Source organism: Bombina bombina, chromosome 2 (genome assembly GCF_027579735.1).
Source record: "Bombina bombina isolate aBomBom1 chromosome 2, aBomBom1.pri, whole genome shotgun sequence".
Lineage (NCBI taxonomy): Eukaryota > Metazoa > Chordata > Amphibia > Anura > Bombinatoridae > Bombina > Bombina bombina.
Window position 1 is genome coordinate 999407022 of NC_069500.1, and position 21334 is coordinate 999428355.

General features: G+C 35.1%; 1 protein-coding gene across 2 annotated transcripts in view; it reads right to left on the reverse strand.

Moving 5' to 3' along the window:
* Nucleotides 1-21334, reverse strand: part of EGF (epidermal growth factor) — a 354749-nt gene that overhangs the window by 274633 nt on the left and 58782 nt on the right. For both annotated transcript variants that reach the window (XM_053703543.1, XM_053703542.1), the window contains exon 2: nucleotides 10739-11313. In XM_053703543.1, the coding sequence (XP_053559518.1) occupies nucleotides 10739-10865 (127 nt within the window). In that variant the 5' untranslated portion in view covers nucleotides 10866-11313. The remainder of the gene's footprint in view (nucleotides 1-10738; nucleotides 11314-21334) is intronic.

Consider the following 21334-nt stretch of genomic DNA (forward strand, 5'->3'; position numbering starts at 1 on the left):
TGGCACCAACAACCATGCCACGTTCAAAGTCACTTAAATACCCTTTCTTCCCCATTCTGATGCTTGGTTTGAATTTCAGCAAGTCATCTTCACCACGTCTAGATGCCTAAATGCATTGAGTTGCTGCCATGTGATTGGCTGATTAGCAATTTGTGTTACTAAGCAATTGAACAGGTGTACCTAATAAAGTGGCTGGTGAGTGTATATATGCCTATATATTTGTATGTGTAAATGTATACATGTAAACATGTGTTTATATGTGTAAATATGTGTGTGCACACATACATACATATATACACATACATACACACAGATATATGCTCATTTTAAACCCTTTCCAGTCACATACCTTAAAATAAAAAATATAATTTTTAAACAAATTTAGGGCTAGATTGCAAGTGGGTCGCTAATTTATTGAATGCCTGTTAACAGGCAATTTCTCCTGTTTACAGGATCGCGATAAATAACCAGTCATTATAAAATAACTGCACTAAGCAGTTTTTAGGGGTTAAATTGAGCGGGAGTGGGCTACTGAAAAGTGCCTTTACTTTGTATTCTATGGGGACTGTGTGTTCTCTATAAATATATGTATATGCTTATATGCATATGTATTTATGTGTTAATATGTGTAGATACAGATATTAACACATAAATATATATATATATTCATATATATTTAACCTTTGCTGCGCGACTTACCGCTTCACTGTGCTAGGTTCTCAGCCATGTCTGACAGCATGAGAACAAGGCTCCCATTGGAGCCTATGGAATCGCACTGTTGTGAGCGCAAACTTGCATACACTGGTATTACTGAGGGGAGTGCAAATAGTTTGCACTCAAATCCTAATGTTTTTTGTTTATTTAATAGAAATACTTGAAATTCCCATGTTCTTCACTTAGAAGAAAATGTTACCTATATTTCATATATTTCTATACAGTATATATATATATATATATATATATATATATATATATATATATATATATATATATATATATATATATATATATATATACAGTATATATAGCTATAGATATATATTTAAAAAAAATATATACAGATATATAGATAAATTTATATTTAAAAACAAAATAACCTTAGATATTTGAAGTATTCTTAACGCATCTACTGCTTTAGCGCAGTTCGCTTTGCATACCTTTGGGTTAGAGCTTAAGAGAAGAAAATAAAAGTTTTTTTTTAGTGCACCTCATAGAAGTCTATAGGGAAGGGGTTTAGTGTGGTCACGTTATTCGACCTCCAAATGTTGGTGTTTTGCAATCCAGAAACACACCTCTTGAAGGGTTATTTAGTATTATTTATCTTATCTTCTTACTGTGGTTAATTAGTGACAGATTTAGATCAAGCAATTACTATGAACTGTCAGATCCAGAATCCTGCAGGTTCCACTTCAGTCTCAATGGGGCAGTGAAAAAAAATACAGTAGAAACAGGCAAAATAAAATAAACTGTACACTTTTGTGGGCATTACATTTTAAGTTAATTTGTGTTTAAAAATGTCCAATTTAAATAAAATATAGGTAAATGTCTCTTGCTTTTTACTACAGTTGTTCATTTTACATTTACATGATATATTTGCACATAAACACTTCAGAAGAAGGTTTTCACAATTTGTCATGTCAAACTCTATTAATATTTACCAAGAAACTTCAATCCGCACCGATTTAATAAATTCAATATGACGTACTATGACATTTTAGTGCCCCCCGTATCCTGGCAACAGTGGTATTATAGAGGCCACGATCTGGCTTAACAAATACAAAGGCTCACTGCAGCATCGTGTCAGGCAACTGTGAATAGCAAGAATGAAAAACTTGGAGCAGTGATGAAAAGCCCCTTTATGCCACCTTAGTACATAATGCGTTAGGGGAATGAGTGGATATAATGAACAATCTCAGAATCTTTGGCGACTCTGAATACCCTTGAAAACAAGCATACAGTTTGCATTTATGTGAAAGCCTGAGAAAGACTGATGGCGCAGAAATCGGCATTAGTATGCCAAGCAGGAAGGAAACAAGAGAGATGATTGCTAAGCTGCTGGTTTAGTACGGTTAACAACGCAGAAGGAATTTCACTAAACAGACACAAAAAGTTAGTTTTTTAAATTGTTCACCAGTAAATACATAATTTTCATATACATAATGTGATAATCAATTAATAACATTTCCTCATAAAATAAAATTTAAGTGACAAGATATGTTTATAAACTTTCTCTTTATATACAAATCTGAATACAATTATCTGTTCTGTTGTATGCACCTTTATTGAAAGTAGCCCCAAGAATTGTGAGTAAGAATGATAATGTTTGCCTGAATTGGGTTTCATATCCCTATATGACACCCAATTTATTTTCTTTCATGATTCAGATAGAGCATGCAATTTTAAGCAACTTTCTAATTTACGCCTATTATCAATTTTTCTTTGTTCTCTTGGTATCTTTATTTAAAAATCAAGAATTTAAGCTTAGGAGCCGGACCATTTTTTGTTTCAGAACCTGCGTAGCACTTGCTGATTTGTGGCTAAATGTCTCAAGTGCGCTAACCTGACATGAAAATGTGAATATTTTACATTCCAATGCTCTTCACATAGCAGAATACGTTATATATATTTATAAATATGTATTCATAAATAAATATTTCTACATATATCTGATGGAATTTTGGTACACTATATATATATATATATATATATATATATATATATATATATATATATATATATATATATTTATATATATATATATAAATATATATATGATTATATATATAGGTATAGATATATATAGTCTATATATGTATACATATGTATTTATGTGTATATATGTCTGTAAATATATATATATATATATATATATATATATATATATATATATATATATATATATATATATATATATATATATAAATAAGTTCTCCCCAAACACAAGGACAAAGGCGGCTGAAGAATCATCCACGGCTGGTTCAAAAGAGTTTATTGAGGCAAGGTGCTTAGTACAAAAGGTGAGTGCAAAGCCTTAACACCTGACGCGTTTCGTGCATGCGCACATGCGCTTCATCAGAGGTCTATATATATATATATATATATATATACACATATAAATGCATAAATACATATGTACACACATATAAATATACTGTATATATATATATATATATATATATATATATATATATAATATATAATCCCATCAGTTGTACAGTGTTACCCTCCAGTGGTCATCTGCCTGGGTGCCAACATGCAATTAATATTCCGGACAAATAGTCGCACTCTCAGGTCTTTTGGTGAAAATAGTAGATAATTTTAATGAAACGTTTTCGGGGTATTCCTCCCCATCATCAGCATCTGATGATGGGGAGGAATACCCCGAAAACGTTTCATTAAAATTATCTACTATTTTCACCAAAAGACCTGAGAGTGCGACTATTTGTCCGGAATATATATATATATATACAGTATATATATATATATATATATATATATATATATATATATATATATATATATATATATATATATATATATATATATATATATATATATATATATATATATATAATATATATATATATATAGTACATGAATTTAGATATGTATATGTATATATCTCTAAGTTTGCCTTTGCCTGCCTTTTGTTCCCAACTCCTGAGTTCTCATATCTTTGAGTGCTTATAACTTTTTTTGTGCCATATTTTTTTAAATAATTTGTATTAGATAGTGTTATTATGAGTGTAACTATACTTCTAAATTCATTTTTGATGTGTTTTGTGACAATTTTTTTGTTTAGAAAGCTCTGAGGATGCGCTATCCTTACGCGATTTAACTTCAATTGCGCTCAAGTGATCGCATTTACTTTCAACTTGTAATGCAATCGCTACACCCACAATATAGTAATATACCCCTCTTCACTCGCGCATAAATGTTAGCGCGCCACTCGTAATCTGGCCCTATGTGTTTAACCGCCGCAAAGAGGTTAAAGACGGAGTAGAAGTACCATTCCAGACCCGAGGAGCAGAACCTGCAGCTGCACTAGTCGGACTCATTAGAGCATGTCATTTTTGGATTATTATGGCCCTTTAAGTAGATATATGTTTCTGAGTTAAAGGTATATTAAAGTATTTTTATATGAATCAGAAATTAATGATTACAAGTAAAAACATTTGCATACAATATATATATATATATATATATATATATATATATATATATATATATATATATATATGTGTGTGTGTGTTAAAAAAATTACATTGTTCTGCAGTCAAAGGACACACCCATTGAGTATTGTTTATTATATCTCTTTTGCTGTGGCCAGTTAGGGATATATGCAAATTAACTTCTGTATATATCAAGCAATCCCTGTGCATTATGTAGAAGGGTTAGGGTGCAGAATTTCATGGAACAGACGTTGGCTTCTTTAGAGACAGATAAAAACTAAAATTTTCAGACTTAAAGAGACAGTCTAGTCAAAATTAAACTTTCATAGTTCAGATAGGACATGCAATTTTAAACAACTTTCCAATTTGCTTTTATCAATATATTTGCTTTATTCTCTTGGTATTCTTTGTTGAAAGTTAAAACTAGGTAGACTCATATGCTAATTTCTAAGCCTTGAAGGCTGTCTCTTATCTCAGTGCATTTTGCCAGTTCTTTTAAAGCTAGACAGCTCTAGTTCATGTGTGTTATATAGAGTTACCTAAGTGTCAGCACTGATTGGCTAAAATGCAAGTCTGTCAAAAGAACTGAAATAACGGGCAGTCTGCAGAGACTTATATACAAGGTAATCACAAAGGTAAAAATTGTATTAATATAACCGTGTTGGTTATGCAAAACTGAGAAATGGGTAATAAATGGATTATCTATCTTTTAAAACTATAATGGATAGATTACAAGTGGAGAGATAAATAACCAGTCATTACAAGTATCTGGTTATTGCTACTGCAAGCTCGCGGTAGCAATTAGCGCTTATAAAATAAACCAGAGATCAGATCTCTGGTAATTTTATAAATGTGCCCAAATGCCCCCAAAATACAGCCTACACTACACTACAATAGGCAGTATTTTGGGGCTACAGTTGGTGGGAGTGGGGTGTTAGAAAAAAAAAAAGGTACTGAAAAGTGCCTTTACATTGCGGTCAATGGGAAATGTTTGTTCCCAATAAATATATATGTATATGCTTATAATCATATATATTTATGTGTTAATAGGTGTATATACACATAGTAACACATAAATACATATGTACTGTATATAATCATATACATATATATACAAGTTTGCTGCCATCGCTGCACTACCTACCCCCTTCACTGCGCAATGTTCTGATGCCATCTTTGACGGAATCAGAACGAGGCTCCTATAGGAGCCTATAGAAGAGCGCTCTCATGAGAGCAACACTTCCGAGCTGAAAACTTGCAATACCAGCGCACATTAGCATGCACTTATTTTACACAGTGGAGCGCTAATATCGCTTTCATGAAAGCGATATTTATCACTCCACTTGTAATCAGTTTTTAGAGTAAGAGACCACATGATTTACAGGAGATAGCAGATTGGGAACTGGCACAGCATTATACCCATGTGGTTTGCAAATATGCATTAACTTAAAGGGACATAAAACCCAAAAACTTTATTTATTGATTCAGATAGAGCAACAACTTCCCATTTTACTTCTATGATCCAATTTGCTTTGTTCTCTTGGTATCCTTTGTTGAAAGCATACCAAGGTATGCTCAGGAGCGGCAATGCACTACTGGGTGCTAGCTTCTGACTGGTGCCTGCACATATATACCTATTGTCATTGGCTTCTCTGGGTTTAGTTAAAGGGACAGTCTAGGCCAAAATAAACTTTCATGATTCAGATAGAGCATGTAATTTTAAACAATTTTCCAATTTACTTTTATCACCAATTTTGCTTTGTTCTCTTGGTATTCTTAGTTGAAAGCTTAACCTAGGAGGTTCATATGCTAATTTCTTAGACCTTGAAGGCCACCTCTTTCCAGAATGCATTTTAACCGTTTTTCACCACTAGAGGGTGTTAGTTCACGTGTTTCATATGGATAACACTGTGCTTGTGCACATGAAGTTATCTGTGAGCAGGCACTGATTGGCTAAACTGCAAGTCTGTCAAAAGAACTGAAATAAAGGGGCAGTTTGCAGAGGCTTAGATACAAGATAGTCACAGAGGTTAAAATTATAATATAGCTATGTTGGTTATGCAAAACTGGGGAATGGGTAATAAAGGGATTATCTATCTTTTAAAACAATACAAATTCTGGTGTAGACTGTCCCTTTAATTCCCAGTAGTACACTGCCACCCCTTCAACAAAAGATACCAATAGAATGAAGCAAATTTCATAGCAGAAGCAAATTGGAAAATGTCATGTTCTATCTGAATCATGACAGAAAAATGTGGGCTTTCAGGTCCCTTTAAAGCACTGCAATTGCATGCAATGACCTTAGAAAAGCTCACCTGACATATCCAGCACCTTTATTCTGCATCGTGCAATGCCATAGACTATTCAAATATTTTTGAAAATGTAAAAACATAAATAAAATAGCACTAGTAAATAAAAATAGCAGTTGTGGTATCTCTATAGTTAAAGGGATACTGATCCCAAAAATTTTTTTCTTTCATGATTCAGATAGAGCCTGCAATTTTAGACAACTTTCTAATTTATTTATATTATACATTTTTCTTCTTTCTCTTGATATCTTTATTTGAAAAAGCAGGAATGTAAACTTAGGAGCAGGACCATCTTTGGTTCAGCACCTGGGCAGCGCTTGCTAATTGGTAGCTAAATGCAGCCCCCAATAAACAAGTGCTATTCAGGGTGCTGAACAAAAAATGAGCCGGCTTTTTCAAATAAAGATACCAAGAAAACAAAGAAAAATTGATAATAGGAGTAAATTAAAAGTTGTTTAAAATTGCAGGCTCTATCTGAATCATGAAAGAAAAAATTAGGGTTCAGAATCCCTTAAATTGGCACCCTCCACCATCAGCTGAACTGTACGTCTTCCTTATGATTTCCATATGTACCATAGTAAAAAGAGTGATTTATTTTTAGACTCTCAGAAATAACAACTGACATTCAAATGTTATTATTTATATCATTCACATTAAACCCATACACAAATATTGACTGTACTGCCGTCATACAGATAACCTCTTACAAATAAATTTGTTCATTTTCCTCTCACTCATCTCTGTAAAATAAATATGCCAATGTTACCCTCTAGCAGCTATTTGGATGGGAAGCATCAGGATTGCTAATACCAGCCTAGTTACATTTTTCTAAAATGCCATTTTAACTATGCTGCTGAGCTGTCTATGATGTCAATTTCATTTCCTGAGCAGAACTTTTACTGACCTTTACAGCTGTGATATTTAGTTTGCAGACTACTATGGCATAATATCTGACACAACAGTAACCAGGAAGTGCAGCTGAATCTCCCTTTTACCTGAGCGTTATTTCATGTGTTTAAAGGGACACGGGCAAGTCAAAATGAAACTATCATGGTTCAGAAAGAGTGTACAATTTAGAAAAAAGCCTATTTACTTCTAATATCAGTTATATTTTTCTTAGCATTAACTTCTTACCCTGAGAGAGTACAGTGAGCACTACATGAATAACCTATTGTTATAAATATTCTCAAATAGCGCCCCAGGCAGGTGCATGCTCCTGAAACTACCTCATTATGCCCTCATGGAAAGGAGAAGGAGGTCGATTTGATAACAGATTTTTTTTTTTTAAATTTAAAGTTTCCTCAAAAAAAAAAAAAAAAAGTTTATGCATTGCCTCTTGTTATTTTACAAGGATTTAAGCCAATAAACCAGTATTTCTTTGCATTTTGACATACATAATTCCTTTATGAAAATCAAGGGACAGCCAAAAGATTCTTAAAGGGATATGAACCCCATTTTTTTTTTCTTTTCTTATTCACACAGAACATACGATTTAAAAAAAAAGTTTCCAGTTTACTTCTATCATCATATTGGCTTTGTTCCCACAGTATTTTTGCAGAAGAGATACCTAGGTGGTTGTCAGGAGCACTCCATGGCAGGAAATAGTGCTGCCATTTAGTGCTCTTGCAAATGGATAATATTCTTGCAAAACTGCTGCCATAAAGTGCTCCAGACACGTGCAAGCTTCTGAGCTTTTTTCAACAAAAGATACTAAGAAAACTAAGAAAATTTGATGCTAGAAGTAAATTAGAAAAATGTTTAAAATGATGCTCTATCTTAATCATGAAATAAATATTTTGGGTTCCAGGTCCCTTTAAGGTGCAATAGAAAAACATAAAACATGAAATATATTTAATTAGACTAAAGCAAATAAAGGAAAACAAAGCAATATTTAGCAAACATCACTATATTGTTGTAAACCATTTTACCCATTTCTTACTTATGGCCTATTTCCCAAAGACTCGCCAGCGGAGAGAGAAATAATCAGCTTATTTTATTGAGCACTATATTGTAATTTGTGTCATTTAACTATTGGTACTGACGTGGCTTCTTATAGACTCTCTCCAGAGTGATCAGAGAGCTTTAGAGAATTGGTCCCATAGCCTCCTGGATATGATCAGTCAGTACTAATGCTATGTGCAACTCCCAACCAGGCATTGGGAAACACCATAGCATCACAATATTATTTTAATGGAACTTAGAAACTCTGTCCAAGAACTTTACTACACAAAATACAAAGGGCCAGGTTACAAGTGGAGCGCTAATTAAGGCTCCTGATTGAATGCTAATTGCGCTAGAATTACGAGTGGCGCTCGTCTGGTTGCGATTGTATTATGAGTTGAAAGTAAACTGTTTTTGCTTGCGCGCTAACCCGACGAGTGCAAAAAGCCGAACTTAGAATATAGTGTGCATGTTCACATATTACCTTATAGAAGTCAATGGAGAAAAAAAAGTGGAAAAAAGAACAGCTCACTCTCGCGCAAATCCGATCGTATATTCTCATGTGTGCTAACCTAACATGCACATACAAGAATATATTCTATTTATTAATAAATACATATTTCTACATATATCTAAAGCTATTTTGGTACAATATATATCTATACCTATATAAATAAATTATTATATATAGTAATATCTATTTAGACATACATAGAACATATTCTGCTATGTACAGAACATTGGAATGTGAAATATTTACAGTAAATACATAGTTAAAATCTTTATGAAATATAAATATTGTACAAATATGTGTTTTCATCTACTTAACTGCAAAGGGCTCCAATGCACTTATATATATATATGTATCTTTATTTGTGTACATATGTATTTATGTATGTATTTATGTTTTTATATGTGTATATATCTAGATTGTAAGTTCACACAGGAACAGGGCCCTCAATTCTCCCTGTATTTGTTTGTTAAATTTTGTTGTCTTTTATGGTGTCTTTTATATTATATTGTACTGTACTTTTATCTTTTTGTACCCATGGACAGCGCTTCGGAATCTGTTGGCACTTTATAAATAAATAATAATAATATATATCTGTTAATACATGTACACACATATAAACATACATATACATATATATATATATATATATATACACACACACATACATACGTATACATTTTTAGACATGTATATATGTATGTATCTGTATGTTAAAGCCCTTTGCCTGCCTTTTTTTTCTCTAACACCTGAGACCTCATATCTTTGAGCCCTTATAATTTTTGTGTGCAATATTTTTTTTTATATAATTGTTATTAGATAGTGTTAATATGAGTGTAACTGTATTTTTTATGAGTTTTGTGACACTTTTTTGTTTCGTGAAACAGTTAACCAGAGCTCTGAAGTTGCAATAATCATTCTAGCGTAAATCCCGATTGTGCTCAAGCGATCGTGTGTACTTTCAACTCTTAATACCAGCAGTAAGCCTGATAAGCGCAAACACCAGCAATAAACCACGTATCGCTTGCACTCCACTCGAAATCTGGACTAAAATAGGTATTTTTTGTGGTAAATTTGTATATATGACCCTATAAAGCAAATAAACATTTTACATGTGTTTTTTATTTATATTTATTTATTTTTTCTTAGGCAAGGCTGTAAGGCACCTACCATTAAATAAAATAACTACAGTTATATATGGAATAGTTACAATATGCAGTATCATTGGTAACATGGGACTATCATTGCTTCCCTTGCACCCACAGATAAAATGTACACAGACATGTGTCTGTTATTCCAAGTTCATCTGGTAAACCTCATTCATTGGGAGTATTGTATACACTGATATTTAGCAACACATAGAACAGTTTACAACATGTGATAAATCTAATGTTTTTGCACCATGGAAATCTTCATAAATAGTTTTTTTTTTAGTTTTGTTTAACTATTAATTAAATTGAAATATGCTAAGAATGAGGAAACAAATTCTATATATTTTAAAAGTATCTTGTATTACTTCATTTATACTTATAGTTTAATTGCAAAGTTCTCAAGCAATAGCATTGTGTGTGTATAGTGCTAGTTTATTTAATAAAACTTTATAATAATGCAAGAATCATATTATATTTATATATTCTAAAACTCCCTATACCTACACAGAGGGAAATAGCTGTTTGATTGTGAATGCTATGTACATTTATTAAATATTTCTGTACATTACAGGAATGACAGGAATTCAGAACCTGGTCCTTAATGATATATCACTCACAATGACTGCAATTAATAATGAATGTATTATTACTTACCATTGCAAGCCATCTGTTCATTACTCACTGGATAACCTTGCTGACAGTCCCATTGCTGTATTCCACTGGTACTGAGTAAACCAATGTTAAAAAGTAATTGCCAAAAAACAGTTAATTTAAGGAACATAATCTTCCTTTCTTGTGACTGCTGTCCAGAGAGGTCATGTCACTGCTGTTTCACCCCATGCAGATAAGGGCAGAGAAATGTGCAGCCTGTTTCTTTCCTACAAATTTCCCCATTCACCAACATTTTCTGTCAGTACCAAATCTTTTCTTCTTATTTACACCAATATACCCCCCAGTATACAGTCATCCTAATTAGAAAACCTTCTCTGGCTCTCTTTCTTTTCGAAGGAATGTATGAAATACCAGGCACCTGAGTGACAAATGTAACACGTTCAGCAAGTGAAGAAAGTTCTGTTAAGAGCGTACGGGCACATTGCTTCTTGATAGCCCTCCTCTCTTGGCTCCTGTTAGTAGATTATGCCAGGATCTTTCATATTAAATGCCTTCTCCTTGCCACACCTCCTCTCTTAGTGCCAGCTGACTGGAGCCCGTGTTTGATCTCTTCACTGCTGGGAATAAGAGAATACAAAGACACTTATAAAACTCTGTGTAGTCTGATACAGAATATTATACAGAATATTGTGCAAGTAGTTGCCTAATATTTTATGTACATATTGTGTTGTTTCACTTAACATTTTCTAGATAAGATAATGAAAAATAATAACTATAATGAATCTAAAATGTTTAGGGTACAAGATGTGACACTGTTGTCAGGTATTCATAGGCTTACATTTAAATAATAAACATGTTAATGTACTTGGGTTACCACTCTTTGTAGCTGTATTTGCAACAATGTTTACAACAATGATACATATAGGGCTAGATTACAAGTGGAGTATAAAAATATGAGTGTTATTATGCATCAGCATCGCACAATCAATACCAATACATATAGGGCTAGATTACAAGTGGAGTATAAAAATATGAGTATTATTATGCATCAGCATCGCACAATCAATACCACTTCTATTTTTGTGCTCATATTGCAAGTTCAAAGTTATATTTTATCTCGAGCGATAGTCCGGTGCACGCTTACATCTATCTGCATGTTAGATAGCGCAAGGACATTAAACCTCTCACATAATAGACCTCTATATGGGTGCACAGTAAATTTCATGTAGGATGATTCTCGAGCCCTAGACTAATGGAGTAAAAATATATATATACATTATTTCAATGAAATATATATATACATATATATATATATATATATATATATATATATATATATATATATATATATATATATAAAACACACATAACCTTTGACTTCTATCCAATCCTCACCAGTTACCATATACCATATTGCTTTAGTTCTGTCACAAAACCCTTTTTCATTAATAATAATAACCTTTGTTTCACAGGTACTAAGTCTAAGGGCTCCATGTACAAAACAGCGAAAGCTGCTCCAGAGCCCTTGCGGGGCAGGTTCGCATATGCGAGTCTGCTTCCCGCAATGTAAGAAGCAGCAGTCATTATACCGATGCTTCTTACACTCCTAGCCACCTCTGAGGTGTCGAAGAGAAATCACAGAGGGCTCGCTCACTTGGTGATTGACAGTCCCTTCACTTGCGTGATTAGTCACGCCAATGAAGGGGTGGGCATTACACACTCATCTGAGTGTGTAATGATACATACGGGCCAACAGACAATCAGATCCGCTGCCCGTATGCAGCGAAGGCGGGAGGATAACGTCTCAAGTTGAGTAGCTGTCCGCCCCCCTTTTTATACATGTGCCCCATAGTCTAAATTTAACTTTATTTACATAGTATTTTCATGTGTTTTGCCATGCAAACTAGAAGAAATAATGGTTTACTTCAGGTCTCAAAAAGCTCTAAATTTTACTGTGGTATTTTGGATTGTGCTTGAGCACTTGACTCACTACTTGTAGTATGAATGCAATGAAAGCAATAATAGCGCTTTCTGAACTATCCATTAAATGTATATGTATGTATAAGACGCTTTGATTAAAATTTTCAGCCATTCACCTGATTGTGCGATATTCTTTGCTCAAGACTGAGCACAAGATAACACACCTGCATTATCAATTGCACTTTACATAAAAATGCCTATCTAGATATGCTCTCATGGAAAATAGGTAAGTGTCAACAAAGGAGACCAATATATATATGTACACTACATCTGTTTAAAGAAAATGTAATTTTGACTTTCATGTTCCTTTAAGAATATTGCAGTTGATTGACCTAGATACATGCTACACAGTCTTAAATAGGTGCAAAAGCTAATTTACCTCTGGTCTTAAAGGAACAGTGTACTGTAAAAAAATATTTGCTTAATGTGTTTCCAATGACTTGTTATAGCAGCTGCAGAGTATAACATATAAAACAATTGTGTCATTAGGTTTATTTTTTATATATTAAATAGCTGGTTGTGTTCTTTGAAACTACAACCCATCAAAATGGGTTGAGCTTGCAGGGAAATCAGATATTATGTAATACCTTTCTGTACACACACATCCTTCTTTACATTATCTGTCTGTATACCAAAGCCCAAAACTTAGGGCCTGATATTCATGCAATAATCTTTGAGATTTTTTTAGATCTTGTATTGAAATGTAAGATTCTCTGTTTCAGATAAAGAACACTACAAAGCAACAATTTCTCAAGATAAAATTTGTGTTTCTAAAAAAAATTTAAGTGCCTTGTCATATCGACAAGACTTCTTAGAATATCTCACCTTTGCAGCAAGATTTTGAATCTCAGGTCCTAATATTTAAAGGATTCTTCAGCTTGGAGAGAAATTGTAGTTCAGACTTCACAGGGGCTGAACTCACTGAATGCTCAAAAGAAAAAAGGGAGAAACTCTCCAGCACTACAATTTGGAATGGGCAAATGAGGCTTAATCAAAATTAGAAAGTTAGAACGAATATTCCTTTGTATATTCGTTTTACACAATCGAATATCAATAAGATAAACATTTCTTTAAAATTTGAAAATCACATGTGATTTTCGATTTTAGTATTTTGAATGTGTATATTTGATATATTAAGCACATTCAAAATCATATGTTGAAATTTTGGATAGCATAAATTAATTAAAAATGTTATAGCTAACAGAGAGCATACATAAAATTTGAATATCCAAACAAATATTACAGAATATTAATTAAAATTCGAAAACCAATATTCGAAATTAGAATCTTAGAATGTTTGATAAACATTTGAAATTCAATTTAAATGGAGAAATGTATTAAAAAAAAAAGTTGCAAAATATTTGCCCATCCCTATATGCAAGAGCTCTATTTTATGTCTTTTCAGTATTATTGCATTAATGCTTTGCACTTACTCATTTATATTTTAATGCATTTAGATTTAGATTAGTGATTTTACACATTTTGAATATGTTTTTAAAGTTTCTGTTACTTAAATAACTTAGGATCATACATATTTCTGTGTATCTTTTACAATTTACACTTGTGATCCAAAGAAAACTAAAACTGACAGTTTCAGAAAGTGTAAGTTATAGGGCATTTCTACTAAGCTATCAAAAAAGGGCCACTCATGGACCCAAAGCTAGCATAGCAGAAAACTACTGTATATGCTTAAATCTGTTAAACCTTTTTCCCCTAAATATTTGAGTAAAAAAAAAGTATAGAACTTACTGGAAGCATTTGCTAAATCATAACTAGGGTAATCCTTGCTGGATCTTAATATACATGTACGATGAGCTCCCTACTGAAAGGAAGCCCAAGAGAACCATATTTAGAAATATGCTATAATAAAACAGCTCAGCTCCTACGACTACAAAACTCTTAAAACTGAAAGTCACAGAGCTTATAATCATTTATGGTGAGAGTTATTATGAGGAGTGATGTGGAAAACCTCAAATGAGCAATGCCTACTACCATTCAATAATCAACTACTAAATATATGGGAAATAAAAGGGATTTGCTGTAGAACCTTACCCTTCATGCAGAATTAGTCTAGTCTCACTGTCTTGGCCACAAACAGCACGGCATAGATCGTAAAAAGCCAAGGGAAGGGTCTACCCAAATTAATCTAAGCATTTTCATGAACATTGCAATACTACAAATAGACTTTTAGCTAGGTTATAAAAGAAGTGGTAAAGCTATAAATCTCAAGAGACACAGCCTCCATTCGATATAATGGCATACGTGAATGTTATCTACTCTGTGCAATCATTTCCATAAAGAAATTATAGGCCAAAATGCGTAAAATCAAGAGATAATATAAAAAGTAAGCATAAACTAGAAATCTGTGACTATCAGCAATTTAAAGACTGACATAAGTGATAACTGTGACATGTACTAAGTCTCACAAATGGTTCAGCAACCTAACAAGATGTGTAACATCACATCCTTAGATCATATCATATAAGAAAAATGTTTCAAGCAGTAATTCCCTACATACTGTAATTTTGAAATAAGATTAAATAAGTTTCTGGCTGATGCCACGATCGTGAGATTATTGCATAAAGTGAAGATTATTTTTACCCACACCAGTCTTAAAATTCATGTCCAGACATAATAGAAGCTTAGGGGCCCATTTATCAAGCTCCGAGCGGAGCTTGTGGGCCTGTGTTTCTGGCGAGTCTTCAGACTCGCCAGAAACACCAGTTATGAAGCAGCGGTCTAAAGATCGCTGCTCCATAACCCTGTCCACCTGCTCTGATGAGGCGGACAGGAATCCCCGGAAATCAACCCGATCAAGTACGATCGGATTGATTGACACCTCCCTGCTCCTCTTGTGAGCTGCTGGTGCAATGTTAAATGCGAAGAGCGTATTGCTCTCCGCATTCAGCGAGGTCTTGCAGACCTGATCCGGACTGTCGGATCAGGTCCGCAAGACCTTTAATAAAGACACTGCGGATCAGGTCCGCAAGACCTCGCTAAATGCGGAGAGCAATACGCTCTCCACATTTAACATTGCACCAGCAGCTCACAAGAGCTGCTGGTGCAACGCCGCCCCCTGCTGACTCGTGGCCAATCAGCCACCAGCAGGGAGGTGTCAATCAACCCGATCGTATTCGATTGGGTTGATTTCCGGTGATTCCTGTCCGCCTGCTCAGAGCAGGCGGACAGGGTTATGGAGCAGCGGTCTTTAGACCGCTGCTTCATAACTTGTGTTTCTGGCGAGTCTGAAGACTCGCCAGAAACATGGCCCTTCAAGCTCCGTATGGAGCTTGATAAATATGGGCCGATATGTCGAGCGAGTCTGTAAAAATATGCCAAGCTATTGAATTAGCAGCATCCTGAGTGGCATTTACTATACATGCCATTGGTTGGCGATGCTGGCTATAGATAACACCCGGCATTGCCCCCCATACTGGGCGATGTATGGTAAAGGACCCTTGAAATAGAACTGACTTGCCTAACCATTAATCCTAATACCCCTAAACCAAAGTACCCCACGATTGCAACTTAACACTACACTAATAAATATCTGAACCGCAACATACCCACCGCAAGTACTATCCTATTAACCCCTATTTCACCACATGCCCATCGCAAGTACTATCTTATTACCCCTATAACACCACATACCCACCCCAAGTACTATCCTATTAACCCCTATACTGTCACATACCCACCGCAAGTATTATCCTATTAGCCCCTATACCACCACATACCCATCACAAGTACAATCCTATTAACCCTATACCATCACATACCAACCGCAAGTAACTTTCTGATTAACACGTATACCGCCACATACCCACCGCAAGTACCTACACTATTAACCATAAACCGCTTCAACCCCCACCACAAACTAACCCTACTCTACCTAATACCTAACCCCCCTCTAAACGAAATCCTCTAAGTTACTTTAAAAAATATCTGTCACTTTAAAAATAAAAATATTAACCCTAACCCCCCACAACCCCCAATGCAATCTAACCATACCCCCCTCTAAACTAAACCCCTAAGTTACAAGTTACTATAAAATAAAAAAAACTAAGTTACAAAAAAATAATAAAAATCAGTATCCAAAATAAAAAACTTAACGTTATACCTAACACTAATCTACATGCCCCAAAAACATAAACACCTAGCACTAAAATAAATTACACTAGCCCTTAAAGGGCCTTTTGTAGGGCATTGCCCTAAAGATAATTTAGCTCTTTTACGCTAAATAAAAATGATAAAATCCCCCTCTACAATACAAGTACCCCCTCCTAAATAATAAAATCTACCTAAAAAAAACTATCCTAAAAATAAATTTAAAATAAAATAGCCCATTCTTAAAAATACAAAACCCACCCCAAAAAAGTCCTAACTAACACCAAAGGTTGTACTAACCAATCGAAAATCCAGTTCCTCTTGATCCGACGTTGAGCTCCAAGTGCTGGGGACAGATCTTCATGGAGGCTGACTTATGCGGCCTCTTCTGCCATCTATGCTCTGCAACCTTCTTCCACGTCGGGGCCCTCTTCATCCTGGCTCCTGGTGCTGGGGATCCATCTTCGCAGAGGCAGACTTCTGTGGCCTCTTCCGCCATCTCCACTCTGCAATCTTCTTCCATTTCGGCGCCCTCTTCATCCTGGTTCCTGACGTCCTGAATCCCACGTCTTGCTTAGCAACATTTGTGTGTGCTTTAGTTTGCATGGTTAGTAAATCTATCTACTAGGACTTTTATGTTTAAAGGATTACTTTATGTTATAATTTGTAAGCTAAACAACTAACATATTAAAGTTAATAAACATTAATTAAAACCTACTGAACTATATTTTCTCCAAAACGAAGTTTCATAACCTTCTAAAAGTTATGTCTTTTATTCGCCAATGATGTCACGTTATCCTGCCCACTATTTTCAGCACTGCATGTTCAAAATACTTAAACCAATAACTTTGTGTTTAAAGTGCTACTTTGAAACCTAGGTATTGTAAACAAATTGGTACAGAGCAAAAGATACCCACGGAGTGGGTTTGGAAAACAATTTAATTTGCAGACAAGATTTCTGATATACGGTAGAGATATGTTAATGAAATGCTATTGATAAAAAGAGTATTTGGGGTAGTTAGTTAGTAACAGGGATAGAAAATATTTACTTACAGTGGCCCTTTAATATAAGATATTTATGTGCCTTAGAATTATGGACATCATTTTAAGTAGTAAAAAGCAATATGTTATCATTTAATATCATTAGTCCCACTAAGGAGATTGAAAATGTAATAGTTTGAAAGTTTGGGAATGTGCTATTAACCCATTGGATGCAAAAAAAAGGGGTTGAAAAACTTTGCTCAGCACTGCAGTCTTATCTGCCATCCATAGGGTTATTCGGTCGCTGAAACAGCTCCCATTAAAGTGGTGAAATTCCTATTTAACTTTTCTTTGCAATTCATTCAAAAACAACATTCAAAATCTATACTGCGACTTCTTTTAGCGAACCTTTGAAATTTCTATATGCACATGCTGACTTTCTAAGCATATTTTTTTGGAGACCAATTTATCTTGACTCATGAGTCATACACCAGTGAGTCATATATTAGGGGTAAAAAGGCTATCACTCTGTGCTGAATTTCTGTGTACAAGAAAGTGTATCTGTGTCCCTGCCATATATATTGGCATTTTAAAAACATATAAATGATTTTTGCTATTGAGAAGCCATGACATTTTGAATACAGTTTTTGCCACAGTAGCATTTAAATACTGATATTGTTATAGAAGGGTACCTCAAGGCTCTGTCCTTGGTCCCTTTCTCTTTTCAATCTACACGTCATCATTAGATTCCTTAATAAAGTCCCTTGGGTTTCAACATCATTTGTATGCCGATGACACCCAAATCTACCTCTCTGCACCAGACCTACCTCCTTCCTTACTAACCCCTGTCACTAACTGTCTTTCTCATATCTCATCTTGGATGTCCTCTCACTACCTTAAGCTAAATCTCTCCAAAACTGAACTCCATATTTTTCCCCCTTGTTCCAATGTCTCCACCCCTGAAATTTCTATAACTGTTGATAATTCCATCATTACTCCTACCCCGCATGCCCAATGTCTTGGGGTAACATCTTTCCTTCACTCCTCACCTTCAGTCCTTGGCTAAAGCCTGCCGCTTCCACCTTAAAAACATCGCTAAAATTAGACATTTCCTTACACAAGATACAACTAAGATTTTAATCCACTCTCTCATCCTTTCCCGCCTCAACTACTGCAACTCCGTCCTCTCTGGTCTACCTAGCTGCCGCATAGCTCCTTTACAATCCATTACGAATGCCTCTGCCATGCTCATCTTCCTTACTCGTCGCTCTTCATCTGCTGCACCTCTCTGCCAATACCTTTACTGGCTTCCTATTGCCTCTAGGATTAAACACAAAATCCTCACTCTGACATACAAAGTTCTCAACTGCCCTGCTCCCCCCTACATTTCAGAACTTGTCTCCAGATACTCTCCCTCCCGTCCCCTTCGATCAGCTCAGGATCTCCTCCTCTCTTGTTACTTCCTCACATTCCCGTTTACAGGACTTCTCCAGACTGGCCCCCATCTTGTGGAACTCCCTGCCTCGCTCCACAAGACTCTCCCCTAGTTTTAACAGCTTCAAGCGCTCCCTAAAAACTCTACTATTCAGAGATGCTTACAACCAACACTAACCTTTCCTAACACCATTGCTTTCCCCTTGAACCCCTTAGAATGTAAGCCTATGAGCCCAGCTGTTTGCAGATCACCTTCATAAGAGCCGACTAAAACAGTGAAACTCTCGGCAGGGCCCTCTACCCACTTGATCCCTGCAAAATCTATCCTGTATATTGACTATGTTTACAGCACTGCGGAATCTGTTGGCGCTCTACAAATACCTGATAATAAATAATAATAATAGAAGACTGATTTATTTCCGCTCGTGTAGAGGAGAATAGTGAATATTAGAGATGTGCAAAGTCCTCACTTAAAATCTGACTATATCCTCATACCACTAAATTCCCCTTCACCATATCACTAAAATGGGCACAATACTGCAAATTGATATCCCATCTCCTCTCAGTCTCCATTTTACTAGTTTTAGCTGCTGTTGATATATGCTCAAAGCCCGAGCCTTTCATATCACCATCCTCACTTCCAGACATTCCATAAAAAAGGAACAAAGAAAACCTAATATCCATCACTTGTCTATGAAGTGGAAATACTTTTATTTGTGTCTGTCTATAACGTGCTTGTTTATAGCCATGAACTTGTTCAACCTGCTGGTTCTTACTGAAACCTGTGTCTTTCCCCTCAGACACACTATTTCTTTGATGTCATATAGCGTCCCTCAGTTTAATCATACCTTCAGGTCTAGTAACTGTAAAGAAGGTAGTGTTGGTATCCTACACTCTTCCCATTATACCTTTCAACATTTACCACCCATTTTGCAACTAGTATCCTCATGTTTTAATGCTCAAGTAATTTGTTGTCATTCTCTTGAAGTATTACTGTTATACAGTATATCACCACCCTATCACCTAGATTACGAGTTATGCACGCTATAGGGAAATTAACGAACGCAATAAAAGTTACAAGTATTTAAACAACCGGCTTGTGCGTGCGATATGGTGCTTTTAAGCTCCATACCGCACAAAATGCAAACGCTGTTTTGACGTGCTCATGCACGCTTTCCCCTTAGACATCAATGGGGAGAGCGGGTCAGAAAAAAAACTAACACCTGCGATCGCAGAATGAAAAGCTCCAGAATGCAGCCCTATTGATGTCTATGGGGAAAAATAAAGTTACGTTTAAACCTAACACCCTAACATAAATCCTGAGTCTAAACACCCCTAATCTGCTGCCCCCGACATCGCCGGCACCTACATAATGTTATTAACCCCTAATCTTCCGATATTGCCGCCACCTAAATAAAGCTATTAACCCCTAATCTGTCACCCCCAACATCGCCGCCAATATACTAAAGTTATTAACCCCTATTCCCCTGCACCCCAACATCGCCCACACTATAATAAATCTATTAACCCCTATTCTGCCGCTCCCCGACATCGCCACCATTAAATAAAGTTATTAACCCCTAAATCTCTGGCCTCCCACATCACTACCACTAAATAAACCTATTAATCCCTAAACCACCAGCCCCCCACATTGCAACAACCTAAATTAAACTATATTTACCCCTAAATCTAACCCTAACTTAACCCTAACCGTAACCATAAATCTAACCCTAACCCTAACACCCCCTAACTTTAACATAATTAAAATATAGCTAAATTAAACTTACAATTATTAACTAAATAATACCTATTTAAAACTAAATACATACTTAAAGGGATAGTAAAGTCCAAATTAAACTTTCATGATTCAGATAGGGCATGCAATTTCAAACAACTTTCTAATTTACCTTTATCATCCAATTTGCTTTGTTCTTTTGTTATTCTTAGTTGAAAGCTAAACATAAATAGTCTCATATGCTAATTCCTAAGCCCTTGAGACAGCCTCTCATCTGAATGCATCTGACAGTTTTTCACAGCTAGAGGGCGTTAGTTAATGTGTTTCATATAGATAACACTGTGCTCATGCACATGAAGTTATTTAAGAGTCAGCACTAATTGCCTGCAATGCAAGTCTGT